The 25437-nt window shown below is 43.0% G+C and overlaps 1 protein-coding gene across 2 annotated transcripts; it reads left to right on the forward strand.

Annotated features, from left to right (window-relative positions):
• The first annotated feature begins 697 nt into the window (after positions 1–697).
• mnat1 (MNAT1 component of CDK activating kinase) lies at positions 698–24660 on the forward strand. 2 transcript variants are annotated; one of them, XM_030772730.1, is made up of 8 exons: positions 698–814; positions 4340–4492; positions 5005–5078; positions 5222–5325; positions 5458–5598; positions 5705–5833; positions 13621–13742; positions 24218–24660. In XM_030772730.1, the coding sequence occupies exons 1-8, from the start codon at positions 726–728 to the stop codon at positions 24336–24338; spliced, it is 933 nt and encodes a 310-aa protein (XP_030628590.1). In that variant the 5' UTR covers positions 698–725; the 3' UTR covers positions 24339–24660. The 2 variants fall into 2 exon arrangements, with proteins under 2 accessions (XP_030628590.1, XP_030628591.1); XM_030772731.1 differs by lacking the exon at positions 5705–5833.
• Positions 24661–25437: the final 777 nt, after the last annotated feature.

A 25437-nucleotide genomic window follows, 5' to 3' on the forward strand; every position in this document is an offset into this window, starting at 1 on the left:
ACAAACATTAAACATTACTGTTTTTTTCCATTTACAGCTACTCGTGGTCACTACGATTTCCCCTACCAGGCAACTACTATTGGCACCACTAATGGAAGACTAACATTAGAATTTTATTATGTTGATTGTGTAATTTAACATTGTCTGAAGTGCTTTTTGAGAGAGCAAATCGCTTACTTGTTTTTACAGCCTGATGACACGACAATTGTTTACAATATGCTTAAATCAGTAAATTTCCATTTAGTTTTGTGTTTGCAGAGTTGTTTTGTAGAGTCAGTGCAATTTTAGTATTTAACCTATTTTATTTCTGGGAAATGATTATGCCCGTTGCATGGCCAACACGGGTAACGCCAAACTAACATCAGTGGCTCCACCGATTCTTTAAAGTCCTTTTATTTGGTTCGAGGTTAATTTATGTAATTTACGTAAGTAAATTATATAGGTTTGCTTGCTGCTGAAAAGAATATGTAGGTTATATTAAAATTCCATAGGCCTACCCAACATAAGCGCATACGGGAGGGAAAATACCCTACAAACTGAACGTAACGTTGCAACGAAATATACCGGAACTTTTCTTAACTCGACTAGTTTTCAGCCGGAAGAGATTGAAAAAGGTACTGCCTTGCTTGAAACTTCTTTAGCTGTTTAATGTGATTTATGTGTAGCCTACATCGATTGTTCCTTTTCTCTAGACTGCGATTTAGACATTTGTGGTGGATTGGACAATGGACGACCAAGGCTGCCCGAGATGCAAGACAACGAAATACAGAAACCCATCCCTAAAATTGATGGTCAATGTGTGCGGCCATACACTGTAAGTACTTACGGATGTGGCTAACAGAGGTTAGCTGAATGTCTGTACAGTTTATTAAGTGCTTTTAATCTTATTTATCAGTGAATATCTGCTAAGCTGAGCTGCATGGCAACTTACTCTTTATATAGCACAAAACGTCATTTTCTCTTGCATGATTGTATTATTTTGCATGCTCTCACTAAGCTTCACTTTAGTAGTTAGCAGTGCAGGAATGCACGAATGTATCGCTATCTCAATAACGGCCTCTTTTTATTGATACTGGGACAGCGACAGCACAAAACCGGTTATTAAGAATGAAGCACTCCGTTTTTTATTTATTTTGTGTGTGTGTGTGTGTGTGTGTGTTTCTGTCCTCTGTTGTTGCATTGTGGCAGACCGTGGTGTGCCGAATATTACAGCCTGAAAGCACATTTTTTCCTTTTCATTTTTCGCTTGTTCCCTCCCTCTTCCTCATAAGTTAGATTATTGTCCAGAGAGCAGGGCGGGGATGAGAATGCTGAGATATTTTTCTCATCAGATAATTTAATAGGGCACAGCCAAGACTGGTCACTGTAATCTTCTTTGGAATGCTTTCCCTTTGCTGTCAACATCAGGAGACCAAGATAGGCACTTGTCCCATAAACATATGCTACTGTGTTTTAAATCTGCTACATTTTCCCCCTGACATCTGTCTCCTACATGTTCTTAGAAACTTTAACATGATCTGGAATGTAAAAATGAGTATCTCTTCTGAAAGGACTAACTGGTGCTTTCCAGTGTTCTTATCTCTCTCCCCAAACTGTGAGAATTCCTTAGAAACTCTTGATTTTTGGTCCAAATTATTTTAGCAGTGAGTACTAGACTTGGAATAAGTCAAACCTCTTTATCATCTTATGCAGTGTGGATGAAGATATTATATGCATACACAGAATATATGAATATATAGATATTATGGTCTATTACTCAGTATTTCTGAAAATTATATTATGCTGACTTTTGCGTGCTTGTAGCTTTGGGATTCATCAAAAATTGCAATACAAAAGCCTTCATTCCAGACCAGAGCCTGACTGATGTATGATTTTTCAGACCGCTACCGATTTTGATATTTGATGATTTAGAAATCTGATTTTTTCCAGAAACACATGACATAAACATAAAAAAGATTTTCCCTAACATTTATTATGTGTAGTTATGTAAGAGTTCTCATCAAGATAACATGACATAATACAGTTTAAAAATAAACTTGTTTTATTGTCAGAAGTAGTACTTTGAACAAAGGTACAACAAAATATATAAAATTTTTTATAATAGTGCAGTAAACTGATACAGTGTGCTAGAGTAAACGCTGCTGTTGAATGCATCTAATACTAGATGACTGTAGTCTTGTCATATCGGGGATTTGCAACTTTGGGATTCCACACTACACGTTTGAAAGAGAAACTAACTTTGTGTGGCTACCAAGCCATGTTAGATACTTGTTCAGCTAATGTTTATTTACGTGTCCCTTCTGGTTTAATAATTTCCAATGCACCGACTATACCTACAGACATGCGAATCGCAGATATATTTACCATTGCCTCATTTAGGCAGAATACGTTAAACACTGCAGTTTAATCACTCATTAACGTCAGCGGTCTTCCACTGATAAACATGGCATTAACTTGCTTTGTTGGTGACCTAATATAGCAATGGACAGCGTTATAAGCTGCTATAAGCGATGTTGCCAGAGAAAATTTTTAGAAGAAGCGAGGGAGAAATGACAGGACCGTTGTTTGTTTACTTGTAAACTTACAATCAAGTTTGTCAACAGCTTAGTCTACACCACTCAACTATCGTAACATTAAATGTAATTTTGATGTTTGACTGATTGTACCGGCTCTCACGTCACTGCAGCCAAACCAGGCATGGCCGACACGAATGTCGTACCATGGGTGAAGGATCCATCTTCCGTCTCTTTTTTTTAGTTTTCATTTATCGGTTGTTATAAATGCTGATACCGATTTATCTGCAGTTAGCTCATATCGGCCGATAATATCGGCATGTCGATTTATCGGTCGGCCTCTATTCCAGACATTCACAGTTTTGGCTTGTAGAGGGCTGAATAAATTTACACACACACACACACACACACACACACACACACACACATAGATAGATAACATATTGGCTTTTGTAACCTGTGCTTCTAGTCTCTACTTTGTCTCAGAGGAGGTGTTGTGTTGCCAGACTGACAGGTGCTGTATTTGACTAGACTGGAATTGCTGTCTGCTACTGACTAAAATTAAACCTGTGTGTGTGTGTGTGTTTATAGGTTACACAGGGCAGTAGACTGTTTTCTGGTATTTACAATGGCAAGATATAGAAGGGACCAGAGACATAGGCTCTGCATTTTTGGGAGTATACACTGTGTGTGTGTGTGTGTGTGTGTGTGTGTGTGCGCATTACAGGATGGCACATTCTTCTTTGCTGAGAGAAAGAAGTGAAACATTGCTATCTCACTATATTGTGCTGACTATTGTCTGTAGGTGTTACAGTAGAGTTAGGCTGATTAAAGAATGGAATACTTGTTCCAAAAAAGTGGTGTCATGGTATATTATGGTTTATTCAAAATGTTTTCTAAAAGTTTGACAGCTGTAGATTTTCTCTCTCTCTCTCTATTGATCTATCTATCTGTCTGTCTGTCTGTATATCTATCTATCTGTCTATCTATCTATCTGTCGGTTTGTCTGTCTGTCTGTCTGTTGCTAAAAGGCATGAACTTCGATTTGCATCACTGAGCCCAAAACCCATTAGTGTTTTCAGGTACATAATTGTAGAGCATAAAAATCATAGTGCTATGGTTTTTGGGTTATGGTTTGGTATATTTTTAGTACAGTAAAAAAAAAGACATAGTGATTATAATTTTTTTTTTGACCGACAATCACTTTCTCCATTTTGCCAGAGTGGAATTCTGTATTAGGATAATATTCTGGACCAATGTTTGGTTAAAGCTTGTCAAGTAAGTGAGAATAAGTTTGAAGGTACTTAACGAAATAATGTGATGACTAGTGTAAAGTAGTATGCGTGGCATAAACCCTTCAGCTGAACATCATTTGGTTAGTGGTGCATGCAGAGCTGGAAGCCCTCTCTAACATGTTTCACTGTGTTCTCGTGGGTTTGCTCTCTTAGGTGTGAGAGCTGGAAGTCCTGCCTAACATGTTTCACTGTGTTCTGGTGGGTTGGTTCTTTTAGGTGTGAGAGCTGGAAGTCCTCCCTAACATGTTTCACTGTGTTCTCGTGGGTTTGCTCTCTTAGGTGTGAGAGCTGGAAGTCCTGCCTAACATGTTTCACTGTGTTCTGGTGGGTTGGTTCTTTAAGGTGTGAGAGCTGGAAGTCCTCCCTAACATGTTTCACTGTGTTCTGGTGGGTTGGTTCTTTTAGGTGTGAGAGCTGGAAGTCCTCCCTAACATGTTTCACTGTGTTCTGGTGGGTTGGTTCTTTTAGGTGTGAGAGCTGGAAGTCCTCCCTAACATGTTTCACTGTGTTCTGGTGGGTTGGTTCTTTTAGGTGTGAGAGCTGTGTGGACATGCTGTTTGTCCGAGGCTCCGGTAACTGCGTTCAGTGTGATACTCCGCTCAGAAAAAGTAACTTCCGTGTTCAGCTCTTTGAAGACCCAGCCATTGATAAAGAAGTAGAGATCCGTAAGAAGGTCCTAAAAATGTGAGTGAAAAGCTGACTCTGTGTGTGTGTGTGTCTGTCTGTGTGTGTCTGTGTGTGTGTGTCTGTGTGTGTGTGTCTGTGTGTGTGTGTCTGTCTGTGTGTGTCTGTCTGTCTGTCTGTCTGTCTGTCTGTGTGTGTGTGTGTGTGTGTGTGTGTGTGTGCGTGCATGCGCGCGCGCGTGGGCGCTTATGTATACAGATTTTTCAGGCCATTTATTTGTTTGCATATGCAAGTGGACGTGAAAAACTTTGCCCTTGGTTGTGGGAGTATGTGTGTATTTGTGTGTGTGTGTGTGTGTGTATACGTGTGAGAGTGTTGGTGTTTATGTACCATCTGGATACGTTCTGTACTTCCTCTGGTTAAGACTTCTGTTTCAGCACTGTAATAATGTTGTGGGTGCTAATTAGGTAATTATTGCCTATTGGGTAATGAGGCAATTATGTAATTGTGCGTGCAGATGAATAAACTGTAAACTTTACCCCCTCCTCCACCCCGTCCACCCCTCTTCTCAGTTACAATAAGCGAGACACTGACTTTCCCAGCCCCAGAGAATACAACGATTACCTGGAGCAAGTGGAAGAGATTGGTGAGAGATTTTGTGCTTCTTCTTTGTATTTGTCTCTTGGTTTCATGTTATTTTTGTTTACATGTGTTTATATGTGTCTTGTTTTACAAATAAGTGGACCGACTCTCTCACTCTTATTCGTTTTTGTTTTTATCTGCATGTAGTCTTTAACTTAACGAATAACATTGATGTGGAAAACACCAAACAGATGATGGAACAGTACCAGAGAGAGAACAGAGACATTATCCAGAGAAACAAAGCCAAACTGGTGAGTGAGACTGCGCGTGGTACCAGAGTGTCACTGAAGTCCTTCTTGGAGGAGAACCGATACCGATGTGTTGTGGTCAAGCACGTTTGATATAGTGTTTTGTGTGTGTGTGTGCGTCTGTGTGTGTGTTAGACACGAGAACAGGAAGAGCTGGAGGAGTTGCTTTTGTTAGAGCAGAAAGGCAATGAACAGAGGAGACTGGAGACTCTAGAAGAGGAACGGAGACAGTTACAAGCCAAGAGGAAGAACAAACAGGCCCTGCTCGATGAGCTGGTGAGAAACACATACAGGCATTATTACTACATGAATCTGTTCTCCTGACATATATTCAAACACAGTCTTTGTGTGTGTGCGTGCGTGCGTGCGTGTGTGTGTGTAGGAGAGTTCCCAGCTGCCTGCGTCACTCCTGTTGGCCCAGCATAAAGACAGAGCTGCCCAGTCAGAGACACAAATTGAGAGACAGAAACAAGTTGTCAAACCCACCATTTTCTCCACCGGCATCCTTAAGGTGAGCACACATACATACAGATGGAGAAACATGTATCCATTTCACACGTAAAGCTGAGAACAACGTTTAAGGACTTAAACATGTGATACGACTGGTTAATTAATAAGTAAGCTTATAACTGCCACTAACTACTGCTATTTCTTAGTGCTGTAGAAGTAGCTGTGGACTGTGTGTTGATGCTGTTGCCGGATAAATGTTGATCATGTGTGTGTGAAAGACAGTCATCCAAATCCCTCTAGAGTTAAAGAGATGACAGATTCACTTGGTTTCTTTCCATCACTCCTTTGATGTTGGACTGTACCCTCATCCTTTCCTAATGGTGACTATATGGGCTTTCTCCTCTCTTCTCCTCTCCTCTCTTCTCTTCTCTTCTCTGCTCTTCTCTGCTCTTCTTCTCTTCTCTGCTCCTCTTCTCTGCTCCTCTTCTCTTCTCCTCTTCTCTTCTCTTCTCTTCTCTTCTCTTCTCTTCTCTTCTCTTCTCTTCTCTTCTCTTCTCTTCTCTTCTCCTCTTCTCTTCTCTTTTTCTTCACTGCTCTTCTGCTCTTCTCTTCTCTTCTCTTCTCTTCTCTTCTCTTCTCTTCTCTTCTCTTCTCTTTCTCTTCTCTTCTCTTCTCTTTCTCTTCCCCTCTCTTTCTCTTCCCCTCTCTTCTCTTGCACAATACAGAGAACCAGAGGGGTTTTCTTATGTGTTCCACATGGCTTGTGTGGAATGGCAGATGAAAGTGGGTTAAGTCAGGTAGAGGCATGTTGTCCTTTCACTTGGGAAAGGATGACTGATGGCATTAGCATTACCATGACCACCATCATTTTTCAGCAGTGGTGAAATTTTCTCATAGATGCCGATCACTCTTTCTCTTTCTCGCTTCCTCTCTCTCTCTCTCTCTCTCTTGCTTTTTTCTTTCTTTCTTTCTTTCTTTCTTTTTTTCTCTCTCTCTCTCTCTCACTCACACACACACACACACACACACATGCACGCACGCTCTCTCCTCTGACTGAGGAGTCATTAAACACAGACATTGTCAGAGATAAAAGAAGAAACATGGGGGTTGAATGAACTGAATGGATTGTTGAATGGACTGAAGGGGAAAAAGGGGAAGAATGAGGTCAGCAGTGTTGTGTTCTTTTTAGTCAGGTCTTTCTCACTGTGTTAATAGCAAAACCTCAGAGTGTGTTTAGATGTCGGACATGTGAATGTTGTGAATGTATTCAAGTACATTCTGTGTGTGTGTGTGTGTGTGTGTGTGTGTGTTTGTGTGTGTGTGAGAGAGAGAGCTGTCATTGCAGATGACTTATCTGTGTTTTTTCCAGTTGGGGAACGTGAAAGCCTTTACATCTCTGTCTCTGTGGGTGTGAGTGGGGCAGTTGTATTGATATTCTGTGGAATGTGGTACTGTTATGTTATTAACCAATGGCAGTGCGGCTTGTGACGTAATGAACAGGACGAGACATGCTGCATTTGGTCACAGGTACCTGGAATGAATCCTGACAATTCTGCATGCCACTGCACACACACACACACACATACACACACACATACATGCAGAGCATGTTGCCTCAGGTTTGTGTCCTTTTTGGTGACCGCTCTTAGGCTTCTCAGCACTCAGAGACCTGTTCAACCTGTTACATAGAGCACACACACACACACACACATACCCCCACACCCACACACCACACACCACACATAAATTTTCCACAGGCGCATCACTCCTTGTTAACGTGACCATTGCTTTTAGCTTCAGGGCTTGTGTGTCTGTGTCTGTGTGTGTGTGTGTGTGTGTGTGTGTGACAGAGAGAGAGACTATGTCAGAGTGACCATGAATGTGAATGTGTGTGTGGAACTGTGACTATGATTGTGAGTGTGTGAGAGAGAGAGAGAGAGAGAGAGACTGTGACTATGAATGTGTGTGTGTGTGTGTATAGACAGTTGAAGTTAGAGTTGGGTGAATCAAGCGTCTGTGGGCCCTGACCGGCCTCAGCAGGTGGCGTGAGACTTGTCTGTCTCTCTGGCCCTGGCATGTGTTTAATGTGTGTGTGTGTGAGCGTGTGTGTAAGCGTGCGTGCGTGCGTGTGTGTGTGTGTGTGTCCCTGCTGTTGGCACAGGCCTTGGCACATTCAGGGTGGGGTTGTCGGACTTAAAGGGCTTCACACTGTCAGACAGCTGCTACCTCTATAAGGTTGTGTGAGAGAGAGAGAGAGAGAGAGAGTGTGTGTTTGGGGGGGTGGGGGAACAAGAGGCTAGATGGGTATAGTGACTGTGTGTGTATGTAGGAGTATCATGAGAATGTGTGATTGAATGAATGAATGTTATGAGTGTGTGTGTGTGTGTGTTTGTTGATGTGTATGTGTGAATGTGTGTATGTGAGTGTGTTTTTATTGGTGAAGGGGGCACAGACTTTCACACTTGCTACTTGAGCTGCATATTAAGGAAAGGAGAGAAGTTCTAAAGCTCTTCATCCATACAGAAGCCTGTGTGTGTGTGTGTGTGTGTGTGTGTATTATAATTAAAACAGGTTGTTTGTGTGGACAGAGCAGGAGTGGATGTATATCTCAGTTAAGAAAGGTGCTGATAGAGGATTTGTCTCGTGTGTGTGTGTGTGTATGTGTGTGTATGTGTGTGTGCACGTGCGCGCGCGTGTGTGTGTGTGTCAAGGTCAGAAGAGGTGCTGATAGTGAGTTTGTTTTTAGGTGACCTTGGCCAGCCCACAGAGTTGCACAGTCAGAGTTGTGCTGGTGTGTGTGTGTGTATGTGTGTGTGTGTATGTGTATATACTTTTGACAAGGATGTGCAGATTTTGAGCTGGAAAAGGCAGACAAGCTTCTGACTGCCTCTCTCTCTCTCTCTCTCTCTCTCTCTCTCTCTTTCTCTCTCTCCTTTTGTATTAGTTTCCTCTTTTTTGTTTCTCATTATACTGATGTTCTTTTAAGTTTCCAAATCTTTTTTTCTTTCAATCTCTCTCCTGGTCTTTGTCCTGATCCGTGATAACAAAGCAGCATAGCTTGTTCTATGGTCTTTTTCTAACTTATATGATGTACTGAGCCTCTCTCAGGTTGAATTTTCAAAGCAGAAATGATTGTGTGTGTGTGTGTGTGTGTGTGTGTATCTGTGTGTGATTTGTGGTTCTCTTTGCTTTTCTTTATGGTGTTATTTAAAGTGGATGGATTGAGGAGTTTCTCTTTAAGCGTCACATGGGGGATGTTTTGTGTCTCTCTTCCCTCTTGAACATAAGTAATGTAGAACTTTTTTATAAGAACCCTTCACATTCCATTACTTAACTAGCTCCTGCCTCAGTTCTCCTCCGTTTCTCCTTGACTCCAGAGTTCAAGAAAATGAATAGGAATAAAAATCATATTAACATGGTTCATGCACTCTATCTCTCCCTCTCTCTCTCTCACACACTCACGCACGCACACACACAAAAAATGCAAGTAGGCACATGCCCTCGTCTTCGGTCCTTGCAATAACTTTCCACCTGTTTCAGGATATCTGGGTGAAACAAAGTGCTAAGTTATCAGCATTTTTCTCTGTTTGTAAATGTCATTTTGCGAAAAATAACTTGCTGTTTACCAGCAAATGAACTAAGTAACCAAAAACAAATTTCATATAACTTTTGGGTGACTGGATTTTGACACTGAATAAATGCTGACAGTGCCGAAGACAGATGCTGGGTTGGTATCCTTCCATACTGCATGGCTGTGGTGTGTGTGGGTGTGTGTGTGTGTGTATGCGTGTTACGTGGAGTCACACACATTCGGGATTTCCACGGAAGAACACTGTAGCCGTGGTGATGACAGGCTAATCTTGGGAGTGATGGAGGATAGGGACAGAGGGTTTGGAGAACTGTAGATCCCTTTAATCCTCTATGGCTGTTTATAGAACCTGCTGAGTTTATGACTGGATGGCCTAAATGGCCTGTATTTAGGATGGCCACTACAAAACTTTTTATACACACACATTTTTACACTGCCGTTTTCAGTAGGTTTGAAATAATGGAGGAGTGAGTTGAGACTAACATAATGGTTTGCTAATGATTCTTAAAATTAAGTTTGATGGGAGTAATGGTATAGAGTGATGGGAGTAATGGTATTGGGTGATGGGAGAGTAAGTTGAGTTTGATGGGAGTAATGGTATAGAGTGATGGGAGAGTAAGTTGAGTTTGATGGGAGTAATGGTATAGAGTGATGGGAGAGTAAGTTGAGTTTGATGGGAGTAATGGTATAGAGTGATGGGAGTAATGGTATAGAGTGATGGGAGAGTAAGTAGAGTTTGATGGGAGTAATGGTATAGAGAGATGGGGGAGTAAGTAGAGTTTGATGGGAGTAATGGTATAGAGTGATGGGAGAGTAAGCTGAGTTTGATGGGAGTAATGGTATAGAGTGATGGGAGTAATGGTATTGGGTGATGGGAGAGTAAGTAGAGATTGATGGGAGTAATGGTATAGAGTGATGGGAGAGTAAGTAGAGTTTGATGGGAGTAATGGTATAGAGTGATGGGAGAGTAAGTAGAGTTTGATGGGAGTAATGGTATAGAGTGATGGGAGAGTAAGCTGAGTTTGATGGGAGTAATGGTATAGAGAGATGGGGGAGTAAGTAGAGTTTGATGGGAGTAATGGTATAGAGTGATGGGAGTAATGGTATTGGGTGATGGGAGAGTAAGTAGAGATTGATGGGAGTAATGGTATAGAGTGATGGGAGAGTAAGTAGAATTTGATGGGAGTAATGGTATAGAGTGATGGGAGAGTAAGTAGAGTTTGATGGGAGTAATGGTATAGAGTGATGGGAGAGTAAGCTGAGTTTGATGGGAGTAATGGTATAGAGAGATGGGGGAGTAAGTAGAGTTTGATGGGAGTAATGGTATAGAGTGATGGGAGTAATGGTATTGGGTGATGGGAGAGTAAGTAGAGATTGATGGGAGTAATGGTATAGAGTGATGGGAGTAATGGTATTGGGTGATGGGAGAGTAAGTAGAGATTGATGGGAGTAATGGTATAGAGTGATGGGAGAGTAAGTAGAGTTTGATGGGAGTAATGGTATAGAGAGATGGGGGAGTAAGTAGAGTTTGCTGGGAGTAATGGTATAGAGTGATGGGAGAGTAAGTTGAGTTTGATGGGAGTAATGGTATAGAGAGATGGGGGAGTAAGTAGAGTTTGCTGGGAGTAATGGTATAGAGTGATGGGAGAGTAAGTTGAGTTTGATGGGAGTAATGGTATAGAGTGATGGGAGAGTAAGCTGAGTTTGATGGGAGTAATGGTATAGAGTGATGGGAGAGTAAGTAGAGATTGATGGGAGTAATGGTATAGAGTGATGGGAGAGTAAGTAGAGTTTGATGGGAGTAATGGTATAGGGTGATGGGAGGGTAAGTAGAGTTTGATGGGAGTAATGGTATAGAGTGATGGGAGAGTAAGTAATGGTAAAGAGTGATGGGAGAGTAAGTTGAGTTTGATGGGAGTAATGGTATAGAGTGATGGGAGAGTAAGTAGAGTTTGATGGGAGTAATGGTATAGAGTGATGGGAGAGTAAGTTGAGTTTGATGGGAGTAATGGTATAGAGTGATGGGAGAGTAAGTAGAGTTTGCTGGGTACAGGCCTTGCCAAGTGCCTGAATGAACATAATAACAAGACAGTTGAAAACTGGTTTGAGTTGATCAGGAGTTTCTCACTGCACACCACACACACACACACACACACACACACACACACACACACACACACACACTTGTGTGCACAGTCATTCACCTTGGCTTGCCTTTTGGTGTAAAGGTGAGAGGATGATGTTATTATTCAAACAGTAAGCTCAGGAGTTTGGCTGGAACATTGTGGTGCTGGAACACTACACTAACAGATCAATACATTTGCATTTAGACACAGAACACAATGCTGGCGACATTTTTCCACTCAACATCAGGAATGTGTGAGAGATCTTCTGTATAGGAAGATCTGTCATGCTTAAAGTAGTTGGTGTTGACGTGTGTGTGTGTGTTATGGGAGTATACAGTCTGTGTATAAAATTTGTGTGTCAGTGTCTTTGTCTGCCAGATTTCAAGGTGCCCTTGCTGAAGAATGCTAGATGTGCTAGATGAACTCTTGGATATGCATGTGAGCTTTACTGTCTAAGTTTAAGATTGTGCTCCTCCCCACCAACAAACCAGCTCAGGCACTTTGGACACAAAACTCTTCTTTTGCCTCTCTCTCTCTCGCTCTCTCTCGCTCTCTCTCGCTCTCTCTCGCTCTCTCTCGCTCTCTCTCTCTCTCTCTCTCTCTCTCGCTCTCTCGCTTTCTTTTGATGCTTGGTTAATTTCCTTGTCCTTCGAATCCTGTGTATTGTAATACCTGAAGAAAGGGCCGAGGGTCTGTGGAAATCCCCACTCTAAATGCACTATGGCCAAACCCCTAAACCCTGAGGAAAACGTCCTCCAAAAACAATGGGACTGAGACTTGAAGCGAGATCAGATTTCCAGTAGGTACTCAGGGACCACGCCCCTAGCTGATTGTCCATATAGAGAGTTAGGTCTCACTGGCAAAACTCCTCAGAACTCAGTGTAATTGATTAGAGCTGAGAGGGTTGGTCTTTTGATGTTTTCTTTGATTAAAGTTCATCCTATTTGGAAGTGAAACTAATGGTAGAATGAGTCGTGTAATATTGAAAGCTGTTTTGACATTACACGTGAAAACGTGTGTCTAGTCTCACTCTTGCATACACAGTCTCTCACTTGCGTAGTTACACAAACTCATGCACTCTCGCACAGATCCTCTCCCTTACTGACTCACTTTTTCACCCTCACTCCCTTTCACCCACTATTTAACTCACCCTACCCTTTCACTCACTCACTCACTCACTCACTCACTCACTCACTCACTCACTCATTCTCTCACTCATTCTCTCACTCATTCTCTCACTCATTCTCTCACTCACTCACTCACTCACTCACTCACTCACTCTCTCACTCACTGGCAGAAGCCACCCTGGTCTTTTCCCCTCTCTCTTTCTCTGCACAGTTAATCTCTCTCATGAGTTATTGGTCTGTATTTGGCATGCTGTGTTCTGTATTAATGCATCATTACTACCTGCTGCTATGCTGGCTTTCGTTTGGCCTGTTATTGGTATTTGCTTTGGGAAATCTGGTTGGAGTCTTTTGGAGATGACTTTTAAAACTCCTAGGATCTTCCCACCTCAAAGCAGGGCCTGCTGACTCCAAGTTTTCTTCGCTGGCTCAGTTTAACTCTTCGCAGCACGGCTCAAAAACTTTTCTGCGGTATTGCTTAAATCGTTTCAGATTGTCTTGCACTTTGCTATTGTAATCTAACACCAGTTGTTGAACTCTTTGTAACGGAATACTTACGTGGTGTTTATTGATAACAAAATTACCAGTGTTCTTTCATGAACTATGATATCGTTAATTTATGGCAGTACAAACAGTTGAAAAATACAGGTCTGCTGTAAGTAAGAATATCTAAAAATATATGTTAATATTGTAATTCAGCCGTCATTTTCTACGAATTTTTATTTTTTTCAAAACTTATTTTAAAACAAACATACACAGACATGCTTTTATGTTTAGTTTGTGTATTCATTATATTTTTGTGCTTCAGTTATTTTCAGCTGATGTTGAAAGTGACTGAACTTAATAGACCTAATTCCCTGGCCATCGTGTAACGCAGCTTTCTGTACACCGACACAACTATGTCACATGCTCAGTTTTGCACTAGACTGACATAAAGCGAAATGAGAAAACTAAATTATACAAATCTATTTCTCTCTCTCTCTCTCTCTCTCTCTCTTGTCTTTCTTAGGGTCAGACGGTGTCTCTGGCCCCAGTGGCTCGGGTAGAGGAGGTGTTGTACCTCTATGAGCCCCTGCATATTGACACACACGGACCTCCTGTGCCACAACTGGAGCAACTGGGCAGACAGGGGTAAGGAGTTACCTATGATGTTATTACAGTTTTATAAACGGTTTATTACATAACTATAAGCCAAAAACATTGGAAATGTAATAAAGTAGCACCTCAGGCACAGTCCTGTAATTAAACATGCATAAAACTGTTCTTCATCGTGACAAGATATTTTATGGAGACTATAAAGTTTGTTCGTTACACGTGAAGTTTTCTGCGCTCCGTGTATCTGGTGTGAAGGTCTGATTGGTGTCCTGGTTTTGCTCACTGTGAGGCCTACCATTCTATTAAAGCAAGTCTCTGTGAGCTGTAATGGGGCTGCCCGTGTGTGTGTGTGTGTGTGTGTGTGTGTGTGAGTGGGGAAAGCAATTAATTTTCATTGACCTCTGCCATGTTCTCTGTTTTCCTTGAGTCCCAGTCCTTCCATTGGACAGTCTGTCCACTCACACACAGAGGAAATACCCCTTGAGGCACACACACACACACACACTCACAATTAAAAAAAAAAGGCAACTTTGCTGCTGAGCCATTTTGAATTTGCTCAAGATGCAGACAGAGAAGTTCTCCAAAAAAGAAATATTGCTCAAAAGTTAAGCAAACTGAAAAAGGCCATGCAGTGGCTTGCCTTCAAACTGGTTTTAATGATGCAGAAGCAGTGTATTAATCTAGTTCTGTGTTGTTTCACTACCCCTCATTCACCGCTTTCATCCATCATATTAACCCAGTGGCTCACTCATGCCACAGACTGACGCAAAAGCTTTATGTGCAGTAGGTTCATTCTCTCTCTCTCTCTCTCTCTCTCTCTCTCTCTCTCTCTCACTCTCTCACTCTCTCACTCTCTCTTTCTTTCTCTCTCTCTCTCTCTCTCTCTCTCTCTCTCTTGCGCTCTCTCTCTCTCTCTCTCTCTCTGTCTCTGTCTCTCTCTCTGTGTGTGTGTGCATATTTAAGGTTACTGGATGTGGCCTCAGAGATATTGGTAATGGAATTTGGGGTGTAAGCAGTGAAAGCAGTAAGCAAGTGAAAGTCTTCTTACTGCTTAGTTGTGAAATTTGTGAATTTGGGCGTGTGTTGCGTCCCGAGTGAGTGAGTGAATGAGTGAGTGTGCGCGTGTGCATGTATCCATGTTTTTGGGAGCTTGATGCCCTCTGCTATATGTATGTGTATGTGGTTTGTGTATGTGCACTCAGCAGGGCAAAAACTGTCACATTTATATAGATGATTCTCCCTAACACAGACAAATCAACCACAACTCTCAGGGTGCATCTTGTGAGACAGGAAATGTGCTTACCTTTTCTGCCATGTATGCACTTTCATGCCTCAGCTGAGCGTAGTTCATTCACATAGACACGCGCGCATACGCACACGCACACACACACGCACACACACACGTGCGCGCGCACATTCTGATACATGCACGTAAACCTCATTTCTATTCAGTCACAGAATAACGCGATACACACACAGAAATCTGAACAATCACTCTCATCTACAAAGTCTCACAGGTCTCCCACCTCAAAACAAACACACAATGTGTTTTATTCATGTGGCCTGGGTACACGGAAATCCTCAAATCCACTAGGAACGCACACACACACATACACACAACACACACTCTCACGCATTCTCTCTTGGACTCACACATTCACTCCTTGTGACTCCTGCCCGGTAGAAGTGTGTGTGATGTGGTGGCAGTTGAAAAGCCCGTTTAAAGAGGAGGAGAATGAAAAGAGGCATCTGGGTGGATCGCTCTCCCTTCTCCCTTTCTCTTTACCCCTCTGTTTCTTTCATCTTTTATTTTTTACCTCTCATCTTTTCATTTCAGACCGTGACTTTTGCTCCAGTCTGTCTCCCTGTCTTTTGAACCATGGAGAACAGGGGTGTGTGTGTGTGTGTGTGTGTGTGTGTGTGTGAGAGAGAGAAAGAGCGAGCGAGGGACAGAGAGCATGGTTATTTTAAATAGTGCTGTTTGTCTTGGTCAGAGTTGTAGCTGACAGCTGTGCCTGTGGGGCTGTGTGTGTGTGTGTGTGAGTTTATGTATGTTTTAGTCAGCGAGTGCTTGCGTTACATTTGTGTGTGGGTGTGTGTTTTGGTCAGAGCTCAGGTTGACAGTCAAGCCTAGAGTGATTTATCTTGGATGGGACAGTGTTTTTTTGAAAGTGGGTGGGGATGGGGGTGGGGGGGTGTGTGTATTACAAACGTCCCTGCTCCCAAACCCCCAGCCCCCAGAACTAACCTCTCTCTCTCTCCCCCTCTCCCCCTCTCCCCCTCTCTCCTCTGTACCTGTATAAATAAGGGTTGGGTTGAGTTCTTTATTAAAGACAGCTGTGTCAGTATTGGGGGAGGAAGGCAAAAAAAATGTCCATTCAGCTTCTCTGATGCCCCTACCCCCATCTAAAACTCTTTCTAGTCACCTTCCCTTGGAGTATGTGTATGTGTATGTGTGTACGTGTACGAGTGTATATGTGTGTGTGTTGTAGCTGCAAACTCACGTTGACAGGGATCAGATCAGTATTGCTTTTTTCCTGCCAGCCCATGTCACAGAATATTTCCTGTGATAGTCTGGTTGTGTTTAGTTGTGTGTGAACATGGGGGAGAGAGAGAGAAAGTGACATGATATAGGAAAGCGTTATCCAGCAGATTACAATGTCTTTTTCTTTTTTTCTTTTCCTTTTTTTTTTTTTTTGCTTTTTTTAATTGTCTTCAGATATTAATATGTGTATTTTGCACATGTAAGAATATGAGCCCTTGCGTGTGCCCTTGGACATGCGTGTGAGTCTGGGTGTGTGAGTGTGAACATTCTGAAGCGTGTGAGTTATACACACTAACGTTTCGAAGTGTGTGAGTTTGTGCTCACCCCTGTCTACACTCAGAGTGTGTGTGCAGGCCATTAAAGACCAAAAGTTGTCAGCAATCTTGAAGAAAGAGTGGAGGATGAATTCTTGGGACAGAGGAATGTAACTAGGAGGGGAAAAAAAAAGGAAGAAATTGGCGTTAGGGAACCCAACCCACACAGATACACACACGCGCACACACACAAATTCCCTCAAAAACCTCAAGTGCTGACAATGAGAATGAAGCAGTGAGGTTGTTTTGGTTGGCACAACTGCTCTGAAATTAGCTTCGCCTTCCAGACAGAACCAAGCTAAAAAGCATTTACGCAACGTGCCAATGCGGATCATGTGTTTGAGATTTTTGGGGGTTTTCTTTCCCCCTTTTATTTCTCTCTATCTTTTCATCCTTCTTTAATTATTGGAAAAAGTGAGGTTGGTGTCAGGAAGCTATCATCGGGGTGCGCGGTAAGAGTTCGTCTCTCGTCGCCGTGGCAATGTTTAGGCTGGAGGCGGGGCGAAAACTCAAGAGAATCCCTCTCTGTTGCTATGCAGGAAATTATCGAAAGCTCGGACTCAACGCGAACGGGAAGGGATCTTTCAGCAGGCCATGGAGGGCTAGCAAGTGTGTGTGTGTGTGTGTGTGTGTGTGTGTGGCAGGAGAAATTGTGTGTGCTGAGAGGAATTGGGGAGAGGGGGTTTTCAGCTGGCTTAGGGATAAGCCACGTATGGTAAAGTTGTGATTTTTCATTCAGCTGATGTGTTGTAGCTGTGAGAATTATTTGATTTGTTAAACTTGTGTATACAGTCACACTCTAGCTCATCTGTTCTCTCACACACAAACACAGGCATATACACATAACTACACAGGACTATATACATAACTACACAGGCATACACACATAACTACACAGCCATATACGTAACTACGCAGTGATGTGGTGAATGAGTTACTTACCGAAAGAGAACAAAAATGAATATGTAACCTTAACATAGTTCATGTTTCTTAACCATCTAATGAATATATACACAAACATGTACACCCGCGGGGTTGCCTTTGACTGGACCATCAGTCCTGCTATATGTAGTCACAGCACTCTCCTTAATACACACACCCACACACACAGATTCCCTGGAGTGTGTTTATGGTGGGTTCATCACTTTAATTTACTGACACAGTTTGTGTTTCTTCACTCAGTATTTTTTCTTCACCCTCTTCCAGGAGAGTGAAAGTACAATAAATCACTTCAGCCTGCTTACTGCTCTATGACTCAAACACACACACACACACACACACACACACACACACACACACACACGCACCAACATTCTCACATGTAGTAATTCCTTAAGTATTGTGAGAGAAAGAACAGAGTATACACTCAAACGCATGCACTCTGACAGGCACGCCGTGACACACTCAGTGTGACGGGTGTTTTGCTGACAGTCAGGGCTGTGTGAATGTGTGTTTGACAGGGGGAGAGGTGCTTGCTGGGTGGGTGTGGGTTGTAGGGAAGACTCCCTGGAGGCTTTTCTTTAGGTCTTCAGTTGAAATGACTTTAGCATATGGTCACACACGCACAAGCACACACTTATCTTAACTCTGCAGTCTTTGTGGAATGAAGCAGATGGAACTTTATGGCATTAATAGTCATGTTTCTGACCAGAACCAGTATGTAACAGGGTGGAGTGTGTGTGTGTGTGTGTGTGTTTGTGTGGAGCTGATTAGCTGTGAGGACTTGAGATACCTCACCTGTGATGATCTGGAGCGTATCCACATGCTCCCTTATGTGGTTGCACCGCAGTGTGTGTGTGTCTGTCTCTGGGCTACAGGTCACCGAGTCAGCTTGGAATGAAACACAGAAAAATGTCTGCCTCTTACATTGTGTTAGCCTTCACTAGGATTATTCTATTCCACTTCTTTCAAGGTATTACAAATTTCTACAGTTGCACATTTCAGTAAAGACCAAGCTAAACGTGAGTGGGCATTCTTCATTAGAGAGGGGTAAGGAGACTCTTATTTTTCTGCTTCAAAGCTTTTTCAGTTGAGATAAACCTCTGTGTTCAGAGAACGTCGGGCCAACACTTTCTAATAACTCTAATACGTTTTATGAACACGTTTACTCATTCAGGGTGACAGAATGTTATCTCCTCACAAAATCTTCTGCTTCTTTTCCTGTTGTTCAAAACTATGTTTTGTCCACATTTGGCTTTTAAATTTGGAATTTGAATATTGGGCCAGGGTAAGCCGGGGGCTAGAACACACGAGGATTTGAATTGCAAACATTTGCAGTGCTTGGTATGTGTGTTTGTATGTGTGTGTATCTGTCGCTGTGTGTGAGCAAATAGTTGTGTATTTGTTCTGTCTGAACATATTTGTCAATTAATTTTCAGAATTTTTCAACCCTGAACAAAATGTTAAAATGACAAAAGAATTACTCTTAATCCCAGAGATAATCCTCATCTAAACTTGATCTCTCTTTCTTCATCTGAGTCTCTAGAAACAAGATTTAAGCCTATTCAGAACTAATCCGGATGTGACAAACCTCCTTGTAACGTAGTCTTGGACCTAAAAGACTGGAAAAACTTACAGAAATATTTATTTAATTTGAAATAAAATTACGTATCCAAAAACGGAGTATGTGCAGCCTCACACAAATGCTGAGAGACATTAGAAGTGTCAGTTAGCAGCAGCAGTGGACTAGACATCATAATGACCATAGCAAAAGAATAAGCTAAATATTATTATTGTGCAAATTGTCTGCTTTACAGAGTGCAGTGAATGTGTGGAGACTTTTGCTTAAACACACAGAGAAGAGAGGACTGACAGAAAAGGAAAAGCACACACAGAGAGAGAGAGAGAGAGGCGAGAGAGCGCCTGAGGGGCTATTCGATGAGTGTGGATTAGTCGGCTCATTTTGCTCTATTAAGAAGCCCTGTAAAGAAAACAAACTCCTGTCTTTGTTCTCTGTGGAGTCTCCCCCCCCCCCCCCCACCCCCCCCCCCCCCCCGTTGAGCGCGTCTGAGTATCGGAGTGTGTGAGTGTGACCGCGTGTTAACACTACTGCAGTAAAGAATGCAGGTGTTGCTTTACTGTCTACAGCACCAGTTGGTTACTGATGGCTCCTAGCGCTGTAACATTGTTTTCTCTGCAACTCTCTATGCCATCTACACACACAAACACACACACACACACGTGCGCACACAGTGACTATTAAACACTTCTTTAACATTTTGGGTGGCTTTTTTCCACTCCTCCTACCTTCTATAATCAGCCTGTATATTCTATGCAATTCTGTTTGAGTTCTGACTCCAGACAGCCTCTACTGCCCCCTACAGGACACAACAAGCCAGTATGGACCACGTAGAGAACGGGAAATCTGTCTTTTGAAATGTGGTTGTTGGCTGTGTGTATTTGTTAAATGGAGTATCTTTAAGAGCAGATTTCAGGTCAGTGGATGAAGGCATTGTTTTTTAACATGCCATGTGTTAAATGTCTCCTGCTTACTCCTTCCTTTCATACACGTTTCTCATTTTCTTTTTTGTTCTCTTGTTTTCTGTCAGTCTCTCATACAGTATTCTCCTTTCTGTCTTTCTTTGTTTGCTTGTTTGTTTGTTTGTTTCTTTCTTTCTTTCTTTCTTTCTTTTCTTTTCTTTTTGCTCACTTCTGTGTGATATGTCTAGATAGAGATGTTTGATTAGTTTCATCAGGAATATTTGATAAATGATTGACGTTTTGTAATGACTGAAATAACTCTGTAAGGGATGAGTATGTCTTTATCCAGATCGTCGGTCAGCATTTGATTGGTCTATCTGTTCAGTTCCCATGGAAACAAGCCAGCCCTTTGACCTCTAATGAGGATGTAATAGCACACCTTGACACTATAGTGTAGTTGCTGAGTGTTGATTCTCCACAGAAAAAATTTCTCTCTCACACACACACACACAGAAGAATAGTACACAGAGAAATGTGGGGGCCCTTGCATGTCAAGCCTCTATATGTGTGTGAGGCAGGGGAAGACGGGGGTAACCAGATCTGCCTGAGGAATGCAGGGGCTGTTTTTTGGATAGAGCCAGGGGAGGTGCAGTATGGGTGATTAGGGGGTGACAGCTGAATGCTAACCCTACTAGACTGAAAGATTATCCAGCAGGTGTGTGTGTGTGTGTGTGTGTATGTGTGTTTGTCTATTTGGTTGTTTCTTTGTTTTTGGTTGGGGACTCCTGATTCCTCAGCAGAAGAATTGGGAAAATTTCAGCCAGCACTGTCCAGGACTACTGGAGTTGAATGCAAATTATGGCCAATGCCATAACCCCCCCCCCCCCCCCCCCCCCCGTCACACACACACACGCACACACACACACACACACACGCACACACACACACACGCACACACACACACACGCACACACACACACACACACACACACACACACACGCACACACACAAAACCTTAGAAGTCCACACAGTTTGTGTGTGCTCTCAGTGGATGATTACTAGAATGTCTGGCCACTTATCTTTTCAGTGTGAATTAGGAACACTGCCCTGGATCAGTCCCCAGACTTTAGTAGCCAGAGAGACTCTCACAGTTACTGAATGGAAATCTGTCAGCATTAGTGGAACATACTACAACTTCAAATCCTACCCCAGTAGGAGGACAGAATAGAGAGATGATGTGGAAGTGAGATAAAGTACACATACAGAAAACATTTTTGAAAGAGAGAGAGAGACGTTCTGCACATTTTTAAACAAATATATTATGGTTGTTGTACAGGTCTAAGCTCAGCTGTTCACACAGGAAAACTTTGACTTTTGTTGTTTGTTTCTGCTGTTTGGATATCGTAAAATAGAGAGTTTTTTTTATCCTGTGTTTATGTGTGTGTGTGTGTGTGTGTGTGTGTGTGTATGCTTGCTCTGGTCTGTCTGCAGTAGTGGGACATCTGATCAGAATTTATGGCCATAGCATGGGAGACTGTGTGTGTGTGCGCGCGCACACACGTTTGAGTTGTTCTGCTCTTCTGTGAGTCTGCTCCAAGTCGGATGGTGGTGAAGTAATATTTTGTAAACGCCCGATGGTACCCGACATCGTTTTATTTCTTTATTCTTTTTCGTCTTTTTCTCTCTTTCCCTCATCGGTTTTCTCAGTTTATCTCTCTCCAGTAACAGAGAAGAAGAACAGAGAAAATGAATGACATTAACACATAGGGTAATAGTTTTTATCCCAACCCCCACCACTTCTCTCTCTCTTTCTCTCTCTCTCCCTCTCTCCCTCTCTCTCTCTCACTGTGTCTGTGTCTGGGAGTAAGACGGAGATTAGGTTACACACAGCTCTCAGCACTCTTGGAGGGAATGACCACATCACATTGGCTTATGACTGATTTGATTAACAGGAGCAGCGTTCTTAGCTGAGACTTGGGGTAGAGGGGCAATTTTGGCAGTAACTCAATAAAATCACTGACATACTTTCTCTTTGAAAACTACTCTGAGTAAGGTGTTCTAACATACAGATCGTTATCTACATATTCCAATGTCTCTTGAGCAGGAGCGCCCATAGACAGAACCAAACCGTGGCATGTTAAAAAAACAAACGTCTTACCTAACAACTCCTCATTTTATGTGGACAGGCGGCAGATACAAGCAGAACAGGAAGGAGCACAGACTACAGCTAGGATAATACCACATCATTGTAACTCGATCTCTTTTTCAGAGAAATGGAATCGATAAGCACTTGTTCCGAGACGCAAGTAAACAAAGGGCAGTTCTGTGTCTGAGAGAGTGCGTGCGCGCGCGTGCGTGCGTGTGTGTGTGTGTGTGTGTGTGTGCGCGTGCGCGTGCTTGTGCGTGCGTGCGCGTGAGGCACTCTTGCACCTAAGTGTTCTCCACTGAAGGAGAGAGGACCTTAATGAAGTCCAGTCATTAATCATGGCTAACGTGAGCTTTTTACCGGGCTTGCTAAACGCAGGAACACACCAGGGCGCTCCTGAAAGAAAGAGCCAGCGATAATCAGGTTAGAAAAGAGGGGAGTAATGGAGGAACAGGTCTGAGTGAAAAGGATTTCTCGTGGCTTTAAGTGGATGAGGATAGATTCCGTGTATGAGCACTTAAAGATGCTTGTCCTTCTCTGCCGTCGGGCCGGTATCATGTCTCAGGTTGGTGTCAGTATGCGTTCTGACTTTAAGTTACATCTCCCCTGCGCACCAACACGCTGGGGAAAGGTGCGTATACACACAAGGACACACGCTAAAGCGTAAAAAAGTGAAAAGTAATTCAGTTTGCTTTGGAAACGTGGTAAAAGTTATTTTACAAAACTCGCAAGCTTCACCCTGACTCCGCAGACGGTTGTGTTTGTAGCTCAGATGTTTTAGATGCTTTTCTTTACCAACGTGACAGCATCCTGATGTGTCAGAGGATCCATGTGTACCCATGTGTGTGTGAGTGTTGACCTGCACATGCCTTTTAACACACACACACACACACACACACTAAGACCCTGTTCCTCAGGGCTTTCTCCTTGATGACAGATATGTAGGACGAGTGTGACGGCTCCTGTGTTTTTCCAACTATGAAAATAAACAAAGCAGCTGAGGCTTACACACACACACACACACACACACACACACACACACTTTTGTCATTCCACATCTGTGAACACTTGCATGCCAACACTTCTTTAATACCTTAATATTCATTATCTGCAAGGGCTGCACCAGGAAGTGTGGGTGTGGGTGTGTGTGTGTGTGTTTATGAATGGTAAGAGGGAGTTCCAGTCAGCTGTGTGTGTGGAGATGAAGGTCGTCTGCGAAGTGTGTGTGTGCATGTGTTGATGAGTTTACGTCCTTCTGTTAAATGTTTTGAGAGTGTGTTTGTGTGTGTCAGTGTATTTTTCCTGTGTTGTTTGTCAGGAGTATGTGTGTGTGTTTGTTTTTTGAAGTAGCTGTCATATTAATGGATGCATTAGTGAGCTGTGCCTCTCCTAAGCCCACAGAAGCCGCTAGTTTTACTCTGCTAAACAAATAACACACACACACACACACACACACACACACTCACAGCTTAACTCTGAGTAAATAAATAAAGCATGGCAACATTTCAGCCAAAAATCTTCAAATCCTGAAACCCCCCTGTTACCACCCAGCCTCTCAGAATACACACACACACACACACACACACACACACACACGCACACACACAAAACCTCTGAACTCTTTTACAAACAGTGTAGTTACCTCAGTTCTTTGGCTTTCGTCCCACTCGACTCTTTGGAGCCACTTGACAGTAAATACCGTACACACATACACACAGACACACACACACACAGTTAAGCCTTTTCCAACCGCAGCCAGTCTCCTGAGCTCAGTGTACTGTTGAGCAACCCTGGATTAATATTGAAATAGAGGCTCAGACACTTCTAAAAAACAGCTTCTGTTAGTCAAGGTCAGGAGTAACTAGTACATATGGATATTTTCATTGAACTGTGATTGATTCAGAGCATTTGGAAATATAATCACTACGCTGCTGGTTGTGTGTGTGTGTGTGTGTGTATATATACCCCTCAAGGATGAGGAGAGGAAGATGTGGCATGAATGAGTGACTAACATTAGACTGTTTGCAAGCAGTGTCCATTGTAAGACTTTGTTATTTACCCTGTTCTCTCTCTCTGTGTTTGGAGGTATCTGAATCACGTGCGGGCAGCGTCTGCGCAGGACGTGGCTGGAGGTTACACCTCAGGACTGGCTTGTCATCGTGCTATACAGGACGCATTCAGTGGACTCTTCCCATCATTGCTCTGACCTCGTTAAGCCTCGCTGACTCCTTAAGATCCTGTTATATCTGCTCGAACCTCATTAAGCCCCACTGACTCATTAAGATCCTGTCATATCCACTCTGACACTGTACTCTGACTCAGCCTCACTAGCCCTGCTAAGACTCTGCTCTGACCCCACTAGCCCTGCTCTGACTGCTCAAACCCTGCTCTGACTCTGCTCTAGCCCTGCTCTGACTGCTCTAACCCTGCTCTGACTCTGCTCTAACCCCACTAGCCCTGCTCTGACTCTGCTCTAACCCCACTAGCCCTGCTCTGACTCTGCTCTAGCCCTGCTCTGACTCTGCTCTAGCCCTGCTCTGACTCTGCTCTAACCCCACGAGCCCTGTTCTGACTCTGCTCTAGCCCTGCTCTGACTCTGCTCTAACCCCACGAACCCTGCTCTGACTCTGCTCTAGCCCTGCTCTGACTCTGCTCTAGCCCTGCTCTGACTCTGCTCTAGCCCTGCTCTGACTCTGCTCTAACCCTGCTCTGACTCTGCTCTAACCCCACAAGCCCTGCTCTGACTCTGCTCTAACCCCACAAGCCCTGCTCTGACTCTGCTCTAACCCCACAAGCCCTGCTCTGACTCTGCTCTAACCTCTCTAACCCTGCTCTGACTCTGCTCTAACCCCACTAGCCCTCCTCTGACTCTGCTCTAACCTCACTAGCCCTGCTATGACTCTGCTCTAACTCCACTAGCCCTGCTCTGACTCTCCTCTGATCTTCCTCTGTCCTCTTGTCTCTGCTCCTCACTCTTTATTGACCCATTTTTCTGGTGTCAGGTACCTTTCCTGTCCACTCCTCCATTTCTGTATCCTTCTATCATTACGGCTCAGTCATTCATGGTTTTTTGCTTTTCTTTGAGTCTTTTGCAGTCTGTCCTTTCCTTCTATTACTGTAATCTTTTTTTTTTAATTTATTTCTCTCTTAAGTCTCTTGCTTATCATCTAGTTCCTTTCCCCCTTTTACCCCTTCACAGTCCTATATTATATCTTCATTTTTGTTGAAGTAGTAATACCCCTGTCTAGCTGCTGTCTTTCCATTTTACCTCAAAATTCACTTTGTTCCCGTGTGGGCGAATTTTC

The sequence above is a fragment of the Chanos chanos genome, chromosome 4, assembly GCF_902362185.1.
Source record: "Chanos chanos chromosome 4, fChaCha1.1, whole genome shotgun sequence".
NCBI classification, from domain to species: domain Eukaryota; kingdom Metazoa; phylum Chordata; class Actinopteri; order Gonorynchiformes; family Chanidae; genus Chanos; species Chanos chanos.

What these genes read in the sequence shown, in the direction of transcription:
- mnat1 (XM_030772730.1), top strand. Translation starts at nt 726, where the DNA reads ATGGACGACCAAGGCTGCCCGAGATGCAAGACAACGAAATACAGAAAC. An exon ending in AGAGAAACAAAGCCAAACTG is followed by an intron (nt 5,326 to 5,457) that starts GTGAGTGAGACT and finishes TGTGTGTGTTAG; the next exon opens with ACACGAGAACAGGAAGAGCT. An exon ending in AGGCCCTGCTCGATGAGCTG is followed by an intron (nt 5,599 to 5,704) that starts GTGAGAAACACA and finishes GTGTGTGTGTAG; the next exon opens with GAGAGTTCCCAGCTGCCTGC.